At 40.1% G+C, this 25,176-nt stretch overlaps 1 protein-coding gene across 1 annotated transcript in view; it reads right to left on the bottom strand.

The window, feature by feature from the left end:
- HS6ST2 (heparan sulfate 6-O-sulfotransferase 2) overlaps window positions 1-24,890 on the bottom strand; it is a 430,038-nt gene extending 405,148 nt beyond the window's left edge. The window contains exon 1 of the mRNA XM_077285351.1: window positions 24,148-24,890. Coding sequence (XP_077141466.1) covers window positions 24,148-24,656 — 509 coding nt within the window. The 5' untranslated portion in view covers window positions 24,657-24,890. The remainder of the gene's footprint in view (window positions 1-24,147) is intronic.
- Between the last annotated feature and the right edge of the window lie 286 nt (window positions 24,891-25,176).

Raw genomic sequence — 25,176 nt, 5'->3', positions numbered from 1 at the left:
TGTCCCAAATACCGACCGCATGGTAGCAATTCGGGTTATTAAAGGAGCAAAATACTTTGTGGTCATTTTGGAGTTTACGGTAGTGGTCAACATTTTATTGAAGATTACGTACAGCACGTAAAATATGTCCTGAAATAAAGTGTTTAATGAAATTGTTTGGATTTATATAAATGTATATATTTGACGCAAAAAAGTACAAGACACAGAAATAACAAAATAAAAACTTGGGAGTAAAAAAGGTTCAAAAGGGACACACAATTGAAAGCAATGCCAAGAATAATGAATAATGGCTTTGTTTGGTTTAAAATATAATCTAAAATTAGGCAGACCCACGATTCAATAAAAATTAGAATTTGATTCTTCATTAGAATACAAATTTTGGCTCCGATGTTTAAAAAACTGGATTTATTCCCTTTCCCTTGATCAAAATGGCAAAGAGAAGGGATCGGCTAACAGGATGCTAATATCACCAAGCACAAGCAGTCTCAAGGGTACAAATTCCTTGCCTACCCAGCGTTAACAGTCTAGAATGTTATCAAAACGGTTTCTACTTATGGAACAGTCAGGAACTTTTCAGGGGATGAAGAAAAGAGAAAATCCTACAAAAGCAGTTTAGAAATGTGGTTGAGCTGGAGGCATAACTGGAATCATGGTTTCAACCTGTATCATATGGAACACACTGAACAGAAAGGGCTCTATGGTGACTGTAAATAAAATGAATGGAACTGCTTAAAGGAAAATATAAAAAAGAACAAACTTTATTAAAAAATGATATAGATGAACCACAATCCTTTTGGGAAAATGTTCTATGGACAGATGAACCAAAGTAGAACTCTTCAGTAATGCAAAGAGCTCCAGCTTAGTAAACTAAACTAAATGTGAAAAACATAAAATCTGAGTTACTGTAGACTCCAGGAGACAGTTATACCACACGAGTCAAGTAAAAAAGAAGCTCTATACCCAACAATAGCAAACCACCTAATACCAGTCTGATGCCATGGTCCTGATGCCTATTTCTGCATTGAGGACCTGAAATTACGTCACGGCTTGCTGTGATTGGTCGCGTCGCGGTCACATGGGCCGCACGCAACCAATCACAAGCCGTGACGTAATTTTAAAAATGCGCGCGTCTCCTGCCTCCCGTGACGTCACGGCTTGTGATTGGTCGCGTCGCCCATGTGACCGCGACGCGACCAATCACAAGCCGGAACGTAATTTTAAATTCCTGAATGCCTAGAATTAGGCATTGAGGACCTGAAAATTACGTCACGGCTTGCTGTGATTGGTCGCGTCGCGGCCACATGGGCGGCACGCGACCAATCACAAGCCGTGACGTCACGGAAGGAAGTAGAAGCGCGCATTTTAAGCAAAGAACGCTGCCGGTTCCCTCGGTGAGGTCCAGGCTGCGTCGGAGAGGTGAGTATAGCAATATTTTTTATTTTAATTCTTAATTTTACACATTAATGTTGTTTCGATACCGATACCCGATACCACAAAAGTATCGGATCTCGGTATCGGAATTCCGATACCCGCAAGTATCGGCCGATACCCGATACTTGCGGTATCGGAATGCTCAACACTAATGATGACAGTAGTGACATAGAAGGGTGAAATCTTAGCAATCTTAGTTTTTGAACCTGTCTCTTAATTTAGCCCAAGAATGATAATGATCAAGAAAGATCTAGATAAAAATCTAAGATGGTAATTGTGGACAAAAGGGAAGATTTATCTTTAGGGGAATTTTTGAAGTCAGTTTTGCTTGCGGTTGCATTGCTTTTATTTGCATCAAATTTATTAAAATGTTAATCAAATTGGCACAATGTCATGAAACAGCTGTCTGGTGACCAAGGGCTCCTTCTCTGTACCTAACACTAGGGGGCGCCCTAGCTTGCCCTGCTCCCTGGGATACTTCAGATAGTGAAGATGCCAGGGTCTCCGCCCCTGCCTTATCTTATGACTTAGCCCTCCGTCTTTCCTCCACCTCCACCAAGGGAAGAGGGGGCGCTATGGTGCCCCGTAGTACACCACCCTGTTTAACAATGCAACACAAATGAGGGTTAACAGAAAACTCCAGGCATACAAAATATTCACTCACATGTAACAGAGGAATGCACTGGGGTGTGAAGGTAGGGGAATAAACCAAAATAGAGAAGAATAAGGAATTACCAAGCATACAAACCAAGCAACAGTCACTAATAACTCCTCCAACTCCTTCTCATATGTGCTCCTCTCCCACCAATAGCCATGCAGCAAATGCTAGCTCTGACAAGGATTAGTAACAGAGCCCAGATTACATAGGGGGAAGGAGTGGCTAACCGAGCTCAGGTGTGAGCACAGTGATTTCCAACATAGCCGATTAACCCCTGTTCTGCCAGAAGAAATAAACACATTTAAAATGAAGGAAAAGTGTTTCTTCTCAGACGCTGCGGTCTTCTGGCTCCACAATGTCACTGTAACCTCATGACGAACATCTTTAGATACAATATTTCTGTCCATAACTAATAGAGTGAGAATTGTGCCTTTTTAAATACTTGCAAATCGCAAACCTGACCTGTTTGTTATCCATGCCCACTTTACCAAAAATGTCAATAGTGGTGCAAAAACGTAGTGCCAAAATCTATGACTTTTCGATGCTACAAAACAAAAGCAAAAGTCATGATAAATCCTCCCAGTAATTGTCAATCATTCCATGTTATTAAATTAGGGCAATGAGACTTGCTATGTATGATTCCATGGGGATATACAAAAGCACATTAAAGGGATAGGTGATAACTTGTTGATCGATGGGGATCGGCTGCTGGTAACTTTTATTCCTATTAGAAGGGGAAAACAGTGCACATGTCCAACTGCTGCTCCATTCATCTGCCATGGGTCTGCTGAGCGCTGAACTTGTCTTTTATCCTGTTTATTTGTATCCCCATCAGAAGGGACCAACAGTGACATGCCCGACCGCTGCTCCAACCATCCCCTATGACGACTACCAAGCTTGTCTTTTATCCATCAGCCCCATGAAGAATGAATGGAGCGACCGTTGGACATCTGATCTCCAGTCCATTTAACTAGATATAAAAGTTCCCTTTCAGGGATAAAATTTTTCTGATATGTCAATCAGTGTGTGTACCAGTGGTCGGACACCCACCGAATAGTGAAAATTTTCACTTGATGACTCCTTTAAGTATACATTCTTCATAAGGAAAAAAACTATACTCAAGCTTCCACAGTCACAGTCTCTTATAAGAGTGACATTTGCGCATAAATTCAGAACGTGTTGTATATTTGTGATTTTATGTGTGGTGCCTGCCAGGTATTGCTTTATAACATTTTTGTAACTTAATGTTTTAAATTAGTAATATATCCTTTAGCAGAACATGTCACATACAACATGACAAATTCTTCAAAGGATAAGGAAGATTTTTTTGAGAATTCTTTTATAAAGTTGTAATATACAGTACATTCAACACTGTGAGAAATATATTTCTTTACAAATTTGCATTTGACCAGACTTCAGTGCAGCAGTGCCAACAGAGTCCAGATTAATATCTGAAAATGATAGTGATTACATGGCTGTGCCAATCAATAAGTGCTGAACAGGGCATCTGTCAGGCACAAGACTGCCGTTCACGCTGCAGCCTTTCCTCCACAAAGCATATGCCTAATGAATAAAATGCCAATCCAAATCACATACAAGCAGGACCTAAGTGAAAACAGTGGAAGCAATCTAGGAAAAGAAAGCTCGAAAGTAAAGTTATTATGATAATGAAGGACCATTTCATGTGACTGTATTGGTAACACAATTATATGAGTGGGAGATTTAAATTTGGAGTTTTGAACCATTAAGCGCTACGTTCACCTCTGCACAGAATTTTTATCTATTGGTCATTTGCATCCATATAGCAAAGTTTAGCCCCATTTAGATGGAGCAATCATCGGAGACCAAACGTTCCTATGAAAACCTCTTCTCGACTATTGATACATCTAAACAGCACATCACTGAGAAAAATGCTCGTTTATTGGTTGCGATAACTTTTAGGGCGCAGTCAGAGGGTCAAATAACACGGTCGAAGATTGCATCGCAGTGCACGGACTGGCTGGCGGTTCTCCTCACCCGAGAGTGATAGATGCATACAAATACACTCGAGTCAGGAGAGCCGCCGGCCAGTCCGAACGTTACCCTTGTTATACAGCTGTCTGACAGCACCCGTAAGCTCACAGAATGATTCTATTAAAGGGTTTGTTCACCTTTAAAGACATTTTTTTCTTAGTTAAATTCTAATTTTGTCTAAAAATCATTTTTATAGTCTGGTCCAATCAAAAAAGTTGTGCCATTTGCCCCTTCCTGTCGAATGGGTTATATAAGAAACCATCAGTGAGCTGACTCTTTTTTCTGTCTTTTTTAGATACTTTCAGCTGATTAATGACCATTAGCTTGAGTAAATCCTTCAGTCTCTTCATGAAATCCCAGACAGACCCAACGATGCTGAGATCAGGGCTCTGCAGGACCATATCGTCACTTTCAGGACTCCTTGTTCTTCTTTACGCTGAACATAGATTTTAATGACATTGGTGGTATGTTTTGGGTTGTTCTGCTGTAGAATAAATTTGTACCAATCAGATGGTATTACATGATGGATAGCATCTGCCTGTATTTCTCAACATTGCGGACACCATTTATCCTGACCAAAGCCCCAACTCCATTTGCTGAAATGAAACTCCACCATTCTTCACAGTTCCCGACAGATTCTCTATTGTACCGCTCTCCAGCACTTTAGGGAACAAACTGCCTTCTGTTCAAGCCAAACATTTCACATTTTGATTCATCAGTCTAGAGCACCAGCTGCCATTTTCTGTTCCCCAGTTCCCATATATTGTTAGCATACTTAGTCTTGTTTGCATGTTTAAGGTATGGTTTTGGCCACAATACTTCTATGAAGACAACTTCTGGGAAGACAGCTCTGAACAGTAGAAGGGTGCAGCTGGGTCCCAGTGGTGTCTGCCAGTTCTGAGATGATGGTACTGCTAGACTTCTTCCGATTTTGAAGAGAAATAATCCTAATATGTCTATGACCTTCTGAACTAAGTGTCATTGGCAGACCAGTGAGTCTATGGTGCTTTACATTGCCCAATTCTTGAGAAATACAGGCAGATACTTATCCCCCATGCAATACCATCAGGTAGGTGTGTCTGATTGGCTCCAAATGTATTCTAAAGCCAGAGAACGACCCCAAACATACAGCCAATGTCATTTAGATCTATCTTCAGTGTAAAGAACAAGGAGTCCTGGAAGTGATGATATGGCCTCCAGAGAGCCCTGATCTCAACATCATCCAGTCTGTCTGGGATTAGATGAAGAGACAGGAGGATTTCCACAAGCAACATCCACAGAAGATCTGCGCTTAGTTCTCCAAGATGTTTGGAGCAACCTCCCTGCCGAGTTCCTTCAAAAACTGCATTCCTAGAAGAATTGATACTGTTTTGAAGACAAATGGTGGCGACACCAAATATTGATATCCTTTAGATTTTGCTTTTGTTCATTCACTTTGCATTTTGTTAATTGATAAAAATAAACTACGAACACTTCTACTTTTGAAAACTTTCATTCTTTGCAATATTATTTCCATTTCTGCCTGAAACTTTTGCACAATACAGTATATATGTTGCATACAGTATATTATACATCTGTATAGTGATATATGCTGTTCATATAGATACAGTCATGGCAGAAAGTGTTGGTTCCCCTGAAATTGTTTCAGAAATTGAAGAATTTCTCCCAGAAAATTATTGTCATTACACGTTTTGAAACACACGTTTATTTCTTTGTTGGTATTAGAACAAAACAAAACAGAGAAAAAAAAGGCAAATTGGACATAATTTCAAACAAAACCCCCCAAATGGGCCGAACAAAAAAATTGGCACCTTTCCAATATTTGGGGTAAACAACTTTGTTTCAAGCATGTGATGATCGTTCAAATTCACCTGTGGCAAGTAACATGCGTTGGCAATATGACAATCATACCTGCAACCATATAAAAAGGGTGATGTTGACTCAATCTTTGCATTGTGTGTCTGAGGACTTGTGAACCAAAATTGTTGAAAAATATCAACAAATTTAAGTCCATCTCCACAGATCTTGATGCTACTTTGTCCACGGTGCAGAACATAAACAAGAAGTTTACAACGCATGGCACTGTACCTAATCTCCATGAACATGGACAGCAAAGAAACATTGATGAAAGGTTGCAGCGCAGGATAGTCCAGATGGTGGATAAGCATCACCAATCAAGTTAAAAAGAAATTCAAGCTGCCCTGCAGGCTCAGGGTGCATCAGCGTCAGCTCAAACTATCCATTGACATTTGCCAGTGCTATGGCAACCCAGGAGGACCCCACTGCTGACACAGACATGTAAAAAAGCTAGACTGCAGTTTTCCAAAATGTATGTGAGTAAACCAAAATCCTTCTGGGAAAGAGTCTTGTGGACAGATGAGACCAAGATAGAGCTTTTTGGTAAAGCACATCATTCTACTGTTTTCTGAAAATAGAATGAGGCCTACAACGAAAAGAACACTATACAGTCAAATATGGTGAAGGTTGAAAGATGTTTTGGGATTGTTTTGCAGCCTCTTGCGCTGGGTGCCTTGACTATGTGCAAGGCATCATGAAATCTGAAGATTATCAAAGGAATTTGGGTTGCAATGTAGTGCCCAGTGTCAGAAACCTATGCTTGCGTCCTAGGTCACGGGTCTTCAAGAAGGAAAATGACCCCAAACATACATCAAGAAGCCCTCAGAAATAGATGGAAACAAAGCTCTAGAGAGTTGTGAATTGGCCAGCAATGAGTCAGGATCTAAATTCCATCGAACACCTGTGAAGAAATCTGAAAATTTCTGTTGGGAGAAGACAAGTTTCAAATATGAGAGACCTGGAGCAGTTTTTCAAAAGATGAGTGCTCCAAATTTCTAGCTGAGAAGTGTAAGAAGCTTGTTGATGGTTACAGAAAGGGATTGATTGCAGTTATTTATTCCAAAGGGTGTGCAACCAAATATTAAGCTGAGTGTGCCAACAATTTTGTCTGGCCGATTTTGGGGGGTTTGAATGAAATTATGTCCAATTTGACTTTAATCTCTGTTTTTTTTGCGTTGTTCCAATACACACAAAGGAAATAAACATGTGTAATTGGAATAATGTTCTGGGAGAAATACATAATTTTCTGGAACAATTTCAAGGGTGCAAACACTTTTGGACATGACTGTATATATTTAGAAAAAAAAATAAAGCAGCACCTTTCCCTGGTACATACCATGCCATCCACATGAAAAAGAAAAATTGGAAGCAACACACCAAAATAGTTAACAAAAGTTTCATTTATAAGCCCATTGTGGCAATGTTTCGGTTACAAAATGTCAACCTTTTTTAAGTTTGTAAAAGGTTCACATATTGGTTATTGGTAAAAGGTTCAAACATCCCCACAATGGGATTAAAAATATATTTATATTTATATATATATATATATATATATATATATTTACACTTTTTTGGCGTGTTGCCACCAGTTTTTCACACACACATTATATATATATATATATATATATATATATATATATATATAAAAGTTGGAACAGCGTCCAATATTACCTGAAATGTTATGCGAAGCTTTCCCAACCAGTAATCCAATGGTCTCCAATACTAAAATTTGGATGTAATACCCTTTTTCAAACCTTTTTCAAGCTTGAAAAAGGATATTACAGTACATCCGAAATGTTGTCACGCCGTTCAGGCAATAAAGTCCCCTTTTTTCTTCATTATTTTGTGCTGTGTTCCTTTTTTTGATTATATATATATATATATATATATATATATATATATATATATATATAATCGTTTAAGGGGTACTTCCGTTTGTTTGTCTTTCTCTCTGTTTGTCTGTAACGGAAATCCCGCGTTGCTGATTGGTCGCGGCCAGCCAGCCGCGACCAATCAGCGACAGGCTTAGTTCGGCCGCGAATTGGCCTCTCCCTACTCTCCTCAAGTCAGTGCCAGTGTGTCGCCCCATCCCAGACCAACTTTTTACTATTGATGCTGCCTATGCAGCATCAATAGTAAAAAGATATAATGTTAAAAATAATTAAAAAAAATTAAAAATTGTGCTATTCTCACCTTCGGTCGTCCACCGATGCGCGCGATGCTGCCGCCAGCTTCCATTACCAGTGATGCTTTGTGAAATTACCCAGATGACTTAGCGGTCTCGCGCATCGGGACAGCTTCGGTGGATGCCGGAGGGTGAGTATATAACTATTTTTTATTTTAATTTTTTTTTTTAACAGGGACATGGTGCCCACACTGCTGTATACTACATGGGCTGTGCTATATACTGTGTGGGCTGTGTTATATACTGCATGGGCTGTGTTATATACTACATGGGCTGTGCTATATACTACGTGAGCTGTGTTATATACTACGTGGCCTATATTATATACTGTGTGGGCTGTGCTATATATTATGTGAGCTGTGCTATATATTACGTGGGCTGTTATATACTACGTGGCTGCTATATACTAGGTGGCTGCTATATACTACGTGGCTGTGCTATATACTACGTGGCTGTGTTATATATTAAGTTGTTGTGTTATATACTAAATGTATGTGTTATATACTACGTGGCTGTGTTGTTTACTACTATACATATTCTAGAATACCCGATGCATTAGAATCGGGCCACCATCTAGTATATATATATATATATATATATATATATATATATATATATATATATATAATATATTCTCTGAACCAATTTGATGGCACCATGACAGGCAAACATCTCCATAGAAGCTATATTTCTATCTGTATAAATAGCCCCACATCGGTTTGCTGTAAACCAACACCCAGCATTCAGTCTTCTTTCTGCCTGCATCGCATCATGGGACTTGCTGCAACAACTCTCATAAAAAACTAGTGAAGGCGCTTGCATGCTTTTGAGTTCACGTGGGTCTAATTAGCTTGTAAAGCAGCATTAGATCGTTAGATTATCTGCCAGTGCGCTTAGATTGTAAGCTCCTCTGGGGCGCAGACTCACGTACCACAATAAAGTTCTCTAATTGGACAGGGCTGCGGAATCTGTCAGTAGTATAGATTGCAATTATAATGAACTTATATTTTTCAGTTTTCAAAAAAATAAAACACACAACAAAAAACAAGCTGAACAATAAATGATTCCGGCCTCCTGTAGCTAGTGTACTAATATTTCAAAGACGTAGAGCACAGGATAGAGAGAGACTGGAGGACTCTGCTTACAAAGGCAAGTGCCTGAACATGGTTAATGACAGGTAGACAGCACTCGGCAGAACGACCATGTCTGCTCGCCACGCATCACCTGGCGCTTCTCTACATCAGTCCCATTTTCTTCACCAGTGATGTTTGTGTAATTAGGCCACAGTGTCATTCCAAGCGGCCCGCGGAGTATGCCAGTCACGTACCGCACTCAGCGCTGATTCTCTTGCAAAGTCTTTGCTAAGTGCAGAAAAATGGAAATACTTAATTGCATATTAAAAAAAAAAACATCTTACAAATGACATCCACAAAGTTATGAAAACCAAGACAAAATTCACAGATTACACTAAATAATTTCCTGACCTTACGTGAACCGGACAAGGTAATGCAAGGACACTACAGGGTTAAAGCGTAACGGAACTTTGAAAAGCTCATTTTAGATTTTTCAGGAACTTTACTTGCCTGCAGATCGGTGGAAGTCTGGTTATTGAGACCCCCACCGATCCGTAAAAAGACCCCCATAAAGTGCGAAGCAAGTACATTTCTTAGTGCTCGCACCACTGAGCAGTGACCGCCGTGCACAGCGATCACAGGATTGTGCTAAGTCATCGGCTTTCCATTGAACACTCTACTCTGTGCACCCGCCCTTGCTGTTTCCCGACCTGGGCAATTCTCAGTGGTCTCTTACAAGATCGCTGGGGGTCTCAGGACAGGTGCACTAATTGATCTCCAAGATATTAAAGTGCCTGAAAAACAAACTTCAAAGCTTATTTACTCTTTAACACCTTAACGACCAGGGGTATTTCATTTTTTGCGCTTCCATTTTTTGCTCCCGTTCTTCCCAGAGCCATAACTTTTTATTTTTCTGTCAATATGGCCATGTGAGGGCTTGTGATTTGCGGGATGAGTTGTACTTCTGAATGACACCATTGGTTTTAACATATCATGTGCTGGAAAATGGGAAAAAAATTCCAAATGTGGTGAAATTGCAAAAAAAGTGCTATTCCACAGTTGTTGTTTTTTTACCATGTTCACTAAATACTAAAACTGACCTCCTATTATGATTCTCCAGGTCATTATGAGTTCATAGACACCAGACAATGTCTAGGTTATTTTTTATTTAAGTGGTAAAAACAAAATCCCAAATTTGTAAAAAAAAAAAAGTGCCATTTTTCATGATTTGGGTGAGGGCTTATTTTTTGCATGCTGAGCTGACATTTTTATTGATACCATTTTGGTGCAGATACTTTCTTTTGATCTCCAGTTATTGCATTTTATTGCAATGTAGCGGTGACCAAAAAAACGTAATTCTGGCGTTTTTTATTTTTTTTATCATTACACCGTTTAGCGATTGGGTTAATTCTTTTTTTTATATTGATAGAACGGGCAATTCTGAACGCGGCGATACCAAATATGTGTACGCTTGATTTTGGCTCTGGGAACAAGGGGAGTAAAAAACGAAAATGCAAAAACGAAAAATGGCCCAGGGGTTAAGGGGTTAAAGGCCCTGTTACATGACCCAATGCATACTCAATGGAGATAAACAATCATTAATACAACTGTTAGGTCCCCATAGAGTTTGAATATTGTGGGGAGCACATGTCTTTTACACGGGGAGATAAACTGCAGACAAGGATTATTCTTTAGGCAAAACATAAAATTAGATCAGCCAACAAACAAGCGATCGCTCATCTGTTTATCGATTGCTGTCGTTTTTACACAGATCAATCATCAGAAACAAGTATTCTTACAAATGCTCATTCAGTCAATTATTGGCTATGTAAAAGGGACTTAAAAGTAGCACTCCTCCTCTCATCAACGTTTTTATCCTCTTAATATATTGTAGTCATCATATAATATAGCACTGTGTACTTACAATTGCTCATTTTGCCTTTCTACCCAGTTAATTCTTCTCTTTTCCATTAGTTCTATGACATCACGTGATTAATAACTGACTAGTTGAATCCTTCTAAGCTTTATGTAGAAACAGGAAGTCTCTTGTCCCTGGATGAGTCGCTCCCCTCTTCCACTCCTGACCCAGCTGCTTCATTCCTCCCAACTGCCAGGTATTTTGCAGTGATATAGAATTGTAGCTCTAAGGCCAGTCTCACACGTCCAGATAATTCCGATACCGGAAAAATCGGTACCGGAGTTGTCCGTGTGTCCGTGTGCTCACGTGGCACATCAGTGTGGCACACGTGCGGCAGCCGTGTGTCGCCCGTGTGCCGACTGAGGACCACACGGACCATGCAGGAGACAGTGCTAGAGTTAAGTGCTGTCCCCTGCTTTTGGTGCTGCAGCCGGCATTCATTCCTCCCCAGCAGCGTTCGCTGGAGAGAAGGAATGAAGAATCAATTTTTCTTTGTGTTTAAAATAAAGTTTGTGGTCATCACGCTCATTACAGTGATGAATATGCGGCTCCACCCATATAGGAGGTGGAGCCGCATAATAATCACTGTAATGAGCAGTACCACGTGACAGCTCACACAGGACAAGCTGCCGATGCTTAGCGGAGGCATTGTGGGAGCTGGGTGAGTATTTTAGTGCAAGCGGGCGGGCGCACAGGGGGTGGGAGGCAGGTGGTGACCACAAACTTTATTTTAAACACAAAGAAAAAAAAACTTGATTTTTCATTCCTTCCTTTGAGTCACGCGGTGCAATTTGTAGACATATGAACCAACACAACTTCTCGAAGCAGAAAGTTTTCTAGTTTTCAACAACAAGGTACGTTCACACAAGTTTTTTTTTAGGAGTTTTTGGATTGGATCTGCTCCAAAATCCTAATTAAAAACTGTTTCAAAAATGGAAAAACTCTTCCAACTCATTTCTATTGGAAAATCAACTTTTCAGTTCATATGGGGAGTTTTTAGGCACTTTTTTCCTATAGAGTTTGTGAAAAACACCAGGTAGAAAAAAAAAGGTCAATGTCACTTCTTTAAGAACTTTTTAGACACTTTTTTAGGTGTTTTTAAGCACTTTTTTTTCCTGAACAGGTTTTGAAAAATATTAGGTGGAAAAAAAAGGTCCATGTCACGTCTGATGTAACTAGGTCTAAATTAGGCACTGTCCAATTAAAAGCTTGCCAAAAAAATGCTTCAGGGGAAAAAAAGACTATTCAAAACCATTTCAGAAAATGCTTCAGGAAAGAAAAAGTCTTCAAAAACTCTCCAAAAAAAAGGAGTGCTTCGTGAAACGCTCCTTTTTTTTGGAGAGTTTTTGAAGACTTTGTCTTTTCTGAGGTCGGCGTCACACTAGGCGTATGAAAATAGGGTCCGTTTTTTACGGCCATAATACGCAGTAATTGTCCCAAAACACTGTTCCGTATTCAATGCGAGGATGCGATTTTTACGCACAAATTTATCCGTGTGTCATCCGTATGGCTTCCGTACGGCGATTTTTTTGCGCAGGCTTGCAAAATGGACATATCATGGATCCATCAGCTCAAATATTCTTAAAAACATATATATATATATATATATATATATATGTCAGTGAGACACATATATATGTATATATTTATATTTAATTCAGCGCTAGTAATTCAATTGCCGGCTTTTGCTATCTCCTTCACAAACCCGACAGGATATGAGACATGGTTTGCATACAGTAAACCATCTCATATCCCTTCTTTTTTTGCATATTCCTCTTTACTAATGTAACAAGTATCTCTGTGTAAAATTTGGGGTCTCTAGCTATTAAATTAAAGGGCTAAATCCTGGAAAAAATTGGTGTGGGCTCCTGCGCAATTTTCTCCGCCAGAGTGGTAAAGCCAGTGACTGAGGGCAGATATTAATAGCCTAGAGAGGGTCCATGGTTATAGGACCCCCCCTGGCTAAAAACATCTGCCCCCAGCCACCCCAGAAAAGGCACATCTGGAAGATGCGCCTATTCTGGCACTTAGCCTCTCTATTCCCACTCCCGTGTAGTGGTGGGATATGGGGTAATGGAGGGTTAATGTCACCTTGCTATTGTAAGGCGACATTAAGCCAGGTTAATAATGGAGAGGCGTCAATTATGACACCTATCCATTATTAATCCAATAGTACGAAATGGTTAATAAAACACACACACATTATTAAAAAGTATTTTAATGAAATAAAGACACATAGTGTTTTAATATTTTATTCTACTCTTAATCCACCTGAAGACCCTTGTCACCTGAAGTTAAAAAAAACAAACAACAATATTCCATACCTTCCGTCGTTCAGTCTTGTCCCACGCTGTAAATCCATCTGAAGGGGGGGTAAATCATTTTACACCCAGGAGCTCTGCTAATGCAGCTGTGCTCCTGACTGTAAAACTTCGTGAATGAATGGAATGCAGGGGACTGTACTGCAGTTACCTCGAGTCGCGGTGATGCACCCTCTGCTGGATGAACTCATATGAACTCGAGCCTGGGAAAATATTCTGAAAAGTTCCCAGCGTTCAAAGCGTTTTGCACGTGAAGAAATTGTCAGATTTGTCTGCCTCCAAACGCTCCATATGAACATAGCCTAAAAATGATCCCAATGCTGCTTCTTCCTCTGTAGGATGCAGACGGCCTCTTTTCATTCTTAAGTATATACACAATTATTATGCATATGTGTACAGTATATATCATTACATATATATATTTGCACTACTTATATAATATTCTCATGGAAAGTTTATGTTTTTAGTTTTTTTATTATAAAACATGAAGGGTTGGATCCCATGAGCTCCTATGGCACTGTAACGCATGACGTCGGCATTGAGTAACACTTATGTCATATTTCTATTCCAGGATCGTTAAGGATTTAATTTCTCAATCTGTTTGAAATCTGATTTTACTATATAAAAAGATGAATATAAAATTAGGAGACCTTCATTTTTTTTATAGAATCAAATTTGATCTGCTGTATAAGAAAAAGCTCAGTGTGAACCGGGCCGATCCTCCCTCAATGTGCGGAGTGCTGCGTGCCCACACAGGAAACAGATTTGTTGAAATGTCATTGTTCTTCGCCGGAGCCAAGTACACAAGTGATCTTATAAGAGCCAGATGCAGGGTGTTGTGTGCGACAGAATTACAGGACTGTATCCCGTATAACAAATGTGTTCTGCTGAGGTTTTACTAAGGAATACACCTTGGAATAAGACATTATTACACAACCTTATGTCTGAGAGAAGGGTAAATCTTATTTTTAAACCACACAGTAAATACATTGGAAAAGTAGTGTATGTAATAATGATGAGCGAACATGCGCGGATAAGGTGTTATCTGAGCATGCTCAGGTGCTGTTAGGCAATCACTGCATGTGTTGCGGCTGTCAAACAGCTGCGGGACTTGAACATATTTTTCGAGCACGCCAAAGACACTCAGCACCCATACACTAGTACATTATAATGCAAAAAATGGTATAAAGGTTGATGTTTTAATTATCCGAAGTGTCTCTGAACACTGATTCGTTGTCACGGGCTACTAATTTTGATATGTTTCACCCATTTGTGTTACAAAACAAATACAACATATTTTGACCCAGAGCTGTATTCTGAAGTCTGCTGGTTGACTTTAGCGCCGTGTTGTCAGGTTGTGGACAAATGGCTCAGTGGTTAAGATTTTTGTTAGGTTCCAATCCCACCAACGACAACACCTGCAAGGAGTTTCTATGTGGTGTGAGTTATGTAGGTGGCACAAGAGAAGACAGAGGTGGTACTATACCGCTTCTGTCTTCTCTACAAAATCCATTCCCAGCAGTCACTGCAGGACTGTTAATGCAGCAAGAGAAAAAGACAACTTTTGACAGTGGGAGGTTGTAAAGGGGTTACAGAAAGCTCTGTAATGGCAATGGATTTAGTGTACATTGCTGAGGTCATGACATGGCGGTAGGCATTATCGGTAGGACAGAAGGCTGTGCAATACTTTCTCCATATAACTCCCACAGAGGTGAACGAGAGTTACAGAAACATCACACAGCCCTCTCGCCTGTTTCCGTAATACCGCCACCTCTGTAACTTATAGAAAGATATTCCAATCTCCAACATGAATGTCAGAAGGATACTACTGAAAAGACGCTATTCTATAGGCACAATACAACATAGGGGGTAATCGGATGGACACTGCCGCCTGTAGTATTACTCCCACACTCCAAAGACATACTGATAGGGGATTTATATTGTGAGCCCCAATGGGGACAATGATGATGTTGCCTGTAAAGTGCTGCGTAATATGATGGCGCTATATAAGCGTGTAAAAGAAATAACCCTAGTTGTTTAAGTAAGCCAATATGAGTACAGAATAAATTCTGAGAGATCTGATAGAACACCGATTAGCAGATAGCACCACCACGACCTGCGGAGGATTGAGTGACAATAAGGCTTAGGCTATGTTCACACGATCCTTTTTTTGCTGCTGTTCCGCAGCGCTTTTCAGGCTGCGGATTCGCATCCTTTTTCCATGCAGGGTACAGTACAATGTTACCCTATGGAAAACAAAAACCGCTGTGCCCACTATCCTTTTTTTCTTAGGCAAATCCGCGCGGATTTGCCTGCAGAAAAAAAGAAGTACCATGTCACTTCTTTCTGCGGATTCAGCTCCTGTTTTCAACAGGCACCAATAGGAAAGTGCTGTTGAAAACCCGCAGAGGAATCTGCAGAAGAAACTGCAGGAAAATCAGCAGTGCAGTTTTGCACTGCGGGTTTTCCAAATCAGGACCTGAAAAAAAAAGGATCAAAAAAAGGATCGTGTGAACATAGCCTAATTCTCTACTTTTCCACATACAAGTAGAATCCAAGGAAGTAAGTAGCATCCTATATCTAATTTTGTACCTTTTTTTTTTGCACTGAGGGCAATTTTGTAACGCATGTAAATGGGGTTGTGGACAACCCGTCAACATGTTTCAGAAGTGGATGGTGGTTGATTTCATGGAAAAAAATAAAAAGGTGCTGAAGGTCACCGCGAGCCCCTTCATTCTAGTATGTGGAGACTGATTTAATTTATTCCCCTCCATCGATATCATCTTGCAGCCTGCGTCAGTGACTATTAGGGCTCATACTCACTTGCGTGAAATACGGCCTGAGTCTCGCATGGTAGCACCCGGCTCTGCCGCCGGCACTTGGGAGCGGAGCATGCAGCTCCATGTATTGCTGTGCGGCCGCACGCTCCGCTCTGGAGTGCCGGAAACAGAGCCAGGTTTTAACATGTGAGACTAGGCCGTATTTCACGCAAGTGAGTATGAGGCCTAAGACCGAGTCTCGCAGGTGAAAACCCAGCTCTGGCGCCGGCACTCTGGAGCGGAGCGTGCTGCTGCACAGCAATACATGGAGCCGCACGCTCCGCTCCGGAGTCCGGCGCCAGAGCTGGGTTTTCACCTGCGAGACTCGGCCGTATCTCACGTATGTGTGATCCCGGCCTTAAGGTGAATAAAAGTGAACTTTCATGAGATTCTCACAATAAACTAATGAGCACAAGAAACTAAAACCAGAGAAATGAACATTGAATATTTCACAGTCAAAAAACCGAAGTACAAACCAACGAATGTATACTTTACTACTTACAAATACCATTTTATTACACCACATTGCCCCCGACCGGCGTCCCGCTCATTATTCTGTTTGCGAAAGTCTTTATAAATGTGTTTAATTGTTTAGATTCAGTCTAGGAATAATGCACTGTAAGCACATACGGACCGCATATAATGTTCACATGAGGCGAACGTAACTTGTGTTTTACCAAGTTGTGTATCAATTAATATTGTTAACCAGAGTGAAGTAAAAACATCTGGGACAAGATTCAATTTTCTGTATACGTAAGGTTGTGTTCACACTGGCATTATTGGTGGCCACCAAGGTTCTGTTATATCTGATGGCAAAAGGAACGCATTCTGTAGTGTTATACTAACTGTGAACAATACAGACTCCAACAGGGCCCAAATATAAGTTAGTGCAATTTATAGTGATACCATAATTATCCTTGGTAGATGGAAAGACTGTAGATGGTAAGGGGTCCTTTCCCCCTCTGTACAGTGGCTCAGTGGATAGCATTGCAGCCTTGTGTTCTTGGGATCAAATCCCACCAAGGACAACATCTGCAAGGAGTTTATATGTTCTCCCCATGTTTGCTTGGATTTCCTCCGGTTTCCTCCCACACTCCAAACACATACTGATAAGGAATCTAGATTGTGAGCCCCAATGGGGACAGTGATGGTAATGTATGTGAAGTGATATGGAATTAACGGTGGCGTGTAAGTCAGTAAAATAATAGTTTGTTATTGCTTATTGTAATTTATATTTGTTTTGTATGCAAATCATCTTGACAAGTACAGCACCATGGAATCAGCAGTGCAATAAAAATAAAAAATAATAATAGTAGAAAAATAAATATGAGATAGACAGATGATAGATCGATAAATAGACCCCATCTTATGTTTTCCGGCACATAACAGATGATTTAATCAGCTATCAAGTGTTCCTAACAGCCACGGGTGGAATCACAATCCACCCGTGGCTGTTATATTAAATGTCGCTGTCATTCTCTGACAGCTGCATGCAACATGACTGCACCGGAAGCACGTCACAAGCTCCGGCCCTCTGTGACTGTGTCACTTGATCATGGGGCGCCGATGGGTTGGCATGACAAGCCGGGGCCTGCAGAAGATGAGCATTTCTGAGACACATAACAGAGCTGAAGCCCTGCTATGTGTAGCACAGGCGATCAGAAGATCCCTGTTTCTAGTCTATTATGGAGACTATTGAAGCCAGAAAAAAGGAAAAAAATAAAATGTTTTTAAAAATGTAAAAAAATAAAAGTTCAAATCACCCCCCTTTTGTCATAATCAAAATAAATTTTTTAAAAATACACATATTTGGTATCACCGCATTCAGAATCGCCCGATCTATCAAAATATAAAAATAATTAATCCAATCGGTAAACGACGTAACGAGAAAAAAAATCAAAATGCCAGAATTAAGTTTTTTTGGTCGCCACAACATTGCGATAAAACGCATTAACGGTCCATCAAAACATTGTAGCTAAATAAAAACGTCAGCTCGGTGTGCAAAAATAAGCCCATTCCCAGCCCCTGATCTCGAAAAATGAAAACGCTACGGGTCTCGAAAATTGTAATTTTTTTTTAATTTTTTACAAATTTGGATTTTCTTTTCCACTTCTTAAATAAAAAAGAACCTAGACATGTTTGGTGTCTGTGAACTCGTAATGACCTGGAGAATCATAATGGCAGGTTAGTTTTAGCATTTAGTGAACATGGTGAAAAAAATAAAAATAAATTGTGGAATTGCACTTTTTTGCAATTTCACCGCATTTGGAATATTTTTTTTTTCCCATTTTCCAGTACATGATATGGTAAAATCAATGGTGTCATTTAAAATTACAACTCGTCCCACAAGAAACAAGCCATAACATGGCCATATCAACGGAAAAATAAAAAACTTATGGCTCTGGGAATAAGGGGAGGAAAACTCGGAAATGCAAACACAGAAAATCCCTAGGTGGTGGAGCAGCCGAAATGTTGCTGAGCCCCAAGGGGCTATTAAATCACAGATTTTCCTAAATTTTTGATGGAGTGCTGCTTTCATTTTTTTTTTATCTGGCTATCTAGAGGTTTGGTAATTGCCTGAAAGATTTTGCACCAGTATTTACTTTATATTGTCTGCTAGTGCTGCTTCTTTTTTTCTTTTTCTAGAGAGATAGAGAGATAGATAGATAAGAGTAGATAAATGTATATCTTTCATCTATTTCTATAGATAGAAAGATATATCTATCTATGAACTATCATCTATATACAGTTGAAACCAGAAGTTTACATACTCTATATGAAAAGACACATCTGCATGTTTTTCTCAATATCTTACATGAAATCAGAATTAAACCTTTCCCGTTTTAGGTCAATTACGATTACCATAAATATTATTTGCCAAAGTCAAAAGTTTACATACACTAAGATTACTATGCCTTTAAACAATTCTGGACTGCCCATATGATGATGTCAAGCGTTTGGAAGCTTCTGATAGGTATATTTGGCAACATCTGAGTTAATTGGAGACATACCAGTGGATGTATTTTAACGCACACCTGAAACACACTGCTTCTATGTAAAGCATCATGGGAAAGTCTCAAGACATCAGCCAAGATATCAGGAAGAGAATTTTGGACTTGCACAAGTCTGGCTCATCATTGGGAGCAATTTCAAGATACTTGAAGGTGCCACGTTATCTTTACAAACAATTATATGCAAGTACAAACAAGATGGGAATGTCCAGCCATCATACCGCTCAGGAAGGAGACGGGTTCCGTGTCCCAGAGATGAACGTGCTTTGGTCCAACATGCGCATATCAACCCAAGGACAAAAGCAAAAGACCTTGTGAAGATGATGGTGGAAGCTGGTAGGATTGTGTCAATATCCACAGTGAAACGAGTATTGTATCAACATGGGCTGAAAGGACACTCTGCCAGGAAGAAGCCATTACTCCAAAAGAAACATAAAGTCAGATTAATGTTTGCAAATGCACACATGAACAATGACCTTAATTTTTGGAGACATGTCCTATGGTCTGATGAAACTAAAATTGAACTTTTGGGCATAATGACCATCGTTACGTTTGGAGGAAAAAGGGAGAAGCTTGGAAGCCTAAGAACACCATCTCAACTGTGAAGTACGGGGGTGGCAGCATCATGTTGTGGGGTTGCTTTTCTACAGGAGGGACTGGTGCACTTCACAAAATAGATGGCATTATGTGGCAGTATTGAAGCAACATCTCAAGACATCAGCCAGGAAGTTAAAGCTTGGGTGGAATTGGGTCTTCCAAATGGACAATGAGCCAAAGCATACTGCCAAAATAATAACAAAGTGGCTTAAGGATAACAAAGTCAATGCTTTGGAGTGGCCATCACAAAACCCTGATCTCAATCCTAAAATGTATGGCCAAAGCTGAAAAGTTAGGTGCGAGCAAGATGACCTACAAACCTGGATCAGTTGCACCAGTTATGTCAGCAGGAATTGGCCCAAATTCCGACCAACTATTGTGAGAAGCTTGTGGAGGGAGATCCCAATCGTCTGACCCAAGTCATTCAGTTTAAGGGCAATGGTACCAAATACTAATGAAATGTTTGTAAACTTTTGACTTTGCAGTAAGTAATAAAAAATGCCTTAAAACATTCTCTATCTCTCATTATTCTGGCATTAGGCAAATATTAATAATTATGGTAATCCTAATTGATCTAAAACGGGAAAGGTTTATTCTGATTTCACGTCAGATATTGAGAAAAACATGGAGATGTGTCTTTATATAGTGTATTCAACTGTATTATCTATCTATCATATGTATGTAGACTATAGATAGATGATGGATAGAAGAAATATAGATAGATGATCGAAGATATATAGATAGAATATTGAAAATGTATTTATTTTAATATATCCCCACAAAAAGAAAAAGATAACTATTTTAATATAACATCCAGTTAAATTGGTGGCAGCGAGGTGATGGATTTGTGTTCTGTTAGAGATTGCACATTACAGCCCAGTAACAGCACTTGTGGGAATTGTACCTTCAGGCCAGTATATAATACACACATACAGGTAGATTTATGGACGGTGAGCAGCGGCATCCAGTATAAAAAGCTTTAGTGACGCAGCTGCAACAGAATTGACGTTTCACTGAACACACTGCCCTGCTGTATTTGGTAGAGGACATATATCGAGGTTATCAGAGACTTTAAAAAAAATAATAATAATTGGTTGAGAAAATAAATTGTGATAACATGAAAAAATAACCAATACTGAACTGTTTAACCATGCGCCACTCCTGCACTATTTACTTCTAATGTGTCTTATGTCAATGCGACCACTGCTGTCAATCACAGGCCACAGTGGTCTCATGTCATATGTACAGGCATCAGCACTGAGGCCAGTTATCGGCTGCAGCGGTCATGTGGAAATACAACACAATTCCTCCAACAAAGTAAACAAAGGCGGTGGTGGAAATAAAGTATTTACTTGATCAAGAAGGCGGTGGTGGCCCTAAAGAGACAGAGGGTGTAGCAGGGTATTGTTGGTTAACACACTTCCTGTTCATGGTGGTTAGGTGCTTAGCACTGTTTCTTTGCACCACAGTGGCTCAGTGGTTAGCATTGCAGCCTTGCAGCGCTGGAGTCCTGGGTTCAAATCCCACCAAGGACAACATCTGCAAGGAGTTTGTATGTTCTCCCCATGTTTGGTGGGTTTTCTCCTACACTTTAAAGACATACTGATAGGGAATTTAGATTGTGAGCCCCAATGGGGACTGTGATGGCGATGTCTGTAAAGTGCTGTGGAATATAATGGTGCTATATAAAAAATGTACAATAATAAGTATATGGTGAAAGATACGGATCCATAAGCTACATGCCTAATATTAGCAGTATACAGTCTTTATGGTGTCAATTAAAAACCATATTTATTTATATATTTAAATATAAAACAGATATTAAGGATATATATATATATATATATATATATATATATATATATATATATATATATATATATATATATATTATGTGTATATATATTAAAAAGATTTCTCACTAGTTTATTTCATACATATGATACTTTTACAATTAACTTATATTTTCAATATTTCACATAGCACCTACGTATAACACAGCACTACAGGGTGAGAAAATTACCCATAGAAAGTATTTTCTGAGTATCTGACGCCCCCAGCCCTGCGCTGTCAGAATTAATTACCTGAATCCAGAGGAGCTGTCATTAAAACAGCAAGAAAAATGTACAATATGATATAACCGAACACTAGACAGGAGCGAGTTAATGAAGCACGCTCGTATCATTGATAAAATTAGGAAACTTTTTAGTTTTGGTGTAGAAAAATCTCACTAGTGGCTCAGTGGTTAGCAGTGATGCTTTGCAGCGCTGGGGTCCTGGGTTCACAATCTCACCAAGGACAACATCTGCAAAGAGTTTGTATGTTCTCCCCGTGTTTGCGTGGGTTTCCTCCAAAGACATATTGGTAGGGAATCCGGATTGTGAGCCCCAATGGGGACAGTGATGATTATAATGTCTGTAAAGCGCTGTGGAATTAATGGCGCTATGTAAGCAAAGTAAAAAAAATAAAGAGTGAGAATGATCAGAGATCCATCAGTCGGTCATTCTCATTCTGTATTTACAATCTAAGCTGCAAGGGAAAATATCACATTTTGCAGATACGAAACGTCTATTAATAAACATAGTCATATAATATTGCAATATGGTTACTGGTCTTCATGTCTATGGTGTCATTTTTAGGCTGCGGATGTTCTCTGTGCTAGATCCACAAATGTAGCAGAATTCCACATAAGGCTGTGGAGGTCCAAGGTTTTATATTCGGAGCTCTCCTAATGCCGTAGATTTATACGCAGTCCTATATTTCAGGCCACATGACATACTGAGCTCTGCTACATCTGCATGGCACATATAATACGTAATGTATACCTGCAGCTGCCAGAAGTTGCAGATAGCAGGGCTCGGTAGAAGGACGCTGGCACATTTCTGTCTCACCTGCACCTCAGACTCCTGATGGCCAACTTGTCCTTAATCTGCAAAGCACGTTCCAGCCAAATTTAATATTCAGCGCACAGACCAATATATTTATGGCGGGAGATGAAATGTTTATTATCATTGGTGCTAATGAGCTCACCTCCAGATCACAGGGAGATGCACAAAGCTCAGCACAGGTTACTTCATGATGTTATCAGTGTGCAGTAATCCTCATCCACAGACATGGGATAATTCCTACACCTGCATCTCACACACTGAAGGTACCAAATGAATATTTGGAGGAGCGCCGGGTATAAAGGCTGCGGATGTTCAATACATGAAGAAAGTAGACGTGTGTGGTAGGAAAAAAAGAAATCAATAACATGGATTGAAACTTGACTTTAACCCTTATAGGCCCTTGCTGGACAGGATGAAACATATGCTGGAATTGTGTGCTAATAAAAGAGATTTTCCAGGACAATGTAGAATATTGCGATTTTTATGTCAAGGTAAATTAAGAATAAAAAAATAATAAAAATAAAGAACCGCAATGGTGAAATTATTTCAGTCATGCATTATGTTTTATACTGAATAGAATCATCGTTTTTCTTTTAATGCGATCTTGCACTATACGACTGCATCCAAACGGTATGAGTCACCACGCAAAAAGCATGTAATGCATGGATATATAGCATATATATATATATATAATCTATGAGCTATTTATCATCTATATCTGTCTATTATCTGTAGCTATCCATCCACCTTTCTAATATATACATTATACATATATATATATATATAATGGAGGAATGATAATTTTTAACATGGAATAGATAAATAGGTAGACGATAGATAGATGGATAATAGATGATAGGTAGATAATAGATACATAGAAATTATCATTTAGACGAGTTATTATAGTGCTCAATAAATACACATATACTATCCAATTCATAAAAATAATCTGTAGAATAAACCTTAAAATATCACAACTCTCTAGATTGTCAGCTCTTGTGCTCCTTTGCCTAATGTGCTGTTTACGACCAAGTTTTCCATGTGTAAATATTTTCACAATGTGTCACAAATAACTAAATATCAGTAAGATACCATCAGACCCCACACCTCACCCCTGTGCACAGCAGCAGTGCCTAGGAGCTGCCCAGGACAATGCACACAGGCTATGTCAGGGTTAGGGTGTCTGCCCTGGACAGGTGGAGTGAGGAATCCCCCCATCAGCACCACACAGATAGTGACACCTATGGATGTGCAGCAAAGTTCTGCTCTCCTCGTACATTGTATCACTGGCACAATGAGTCTAGGATGGGATTCCTTTGTGCTCAAGGTGTTAATTCCTAATTTTTAGGCAAGGGATCTGGGGAGGAGGGACTCACCTCAGAGGTCTCATCTTGATCTCCTTCTTGTTGTCCACCACCGCAGGGACACAGTTGGTCAGTTCTGTCCAGTCTGCGTGCAGCCCACAGCTCCATCCAGTAGAGAACCTTGAGAAGAGCCAGGTCTCCTTCTTGCCTGGTCTGTGACAAGTGCACTTCTTCTGCCCAGCCTTACACTCACAAGGTTGCTCCAGACGTATGTTCCTGACCAGGTGGCGACCAAACGTGGTGCCCCCGGTCTTCTGGATGTGCAGGAACACAATGAGATCGTCCCCATTGATGTTGAAGTCCACCTTCCTCAGCAGGTCGTCCACGGTGAAATTAAATTTGGGCACAAATTTGGCAGGGCTGTCATCTTCTGCCCAGTAGGGGTCCACCAGTGAGGAGCTGAAGGCTTGCAGCCGGAGCTGCTGGCACTCTGTGCCTGGGCAAACATACTGCAAGACGATCACAGCGAACAGAAAGACTATGACCAGGGCCAGGAGCAGCTTGTTGGACTTGTCATCCATGTTCTTGGTGCCGGTGAAGATCCAAGCTCATTACGACACAAGCTTTGTTACATGGGGGGCTGTGAAGATGTAAGAGGGGTCTGCTTCATGGATCCTCACCCAGACTCAAGCCCTTTATCCTTTCTTCCCAGCAATCCAAGCGTTCAGTCCTCTGTGCAATAACACACAAGACTGGAGAGAGGCAGCCAAGTGCACACCCTCAGCCTCACACCTCTCCATGCACTGCCTTCTGCTCAGTCCTCCTCTCCAGGAGAGCCCTGCCCCCAGCATCCAGACAGCCCCCTCATCAGTGTGGCCCCCAGCCCCCTGTCTGCTCAGCCTGGGAGCTGCGAGGGGACATGCTGGACTGCTGAACAGATCCACTCTGCCCAGGTCATAGTTTCCAATATGCAGCCATGGATGGAAGGACAAATAATTAGATACATAATAGATAGATAAAAGGAAGCTGCAACACCTTTTGAAATAGTAACAGCTCAAATTACTTTTTATTCTTGTAGTTTCCAATATGCAAAAATAGAAA

This window comes from Ranitomeya variabilis, chromosome 2, assembly GCF_051348905.1.
Source record: "Ranitomeya variabilis isolate aRanVar5 chromosome 2, aRanVar5.hap1, whole genome shotgun sequence".
NCBI lineage: Eukaryota > Metazoa > Chordata > Amphibia > Anura > Dendrobatidae > Ranitomeya > Ranitomeya variabilis.
The sequence above is the reverse complement of the archived record's forward strand: the minus strand, read 5'-3'. Positions and strand labels throughout refer to the sequence as shown.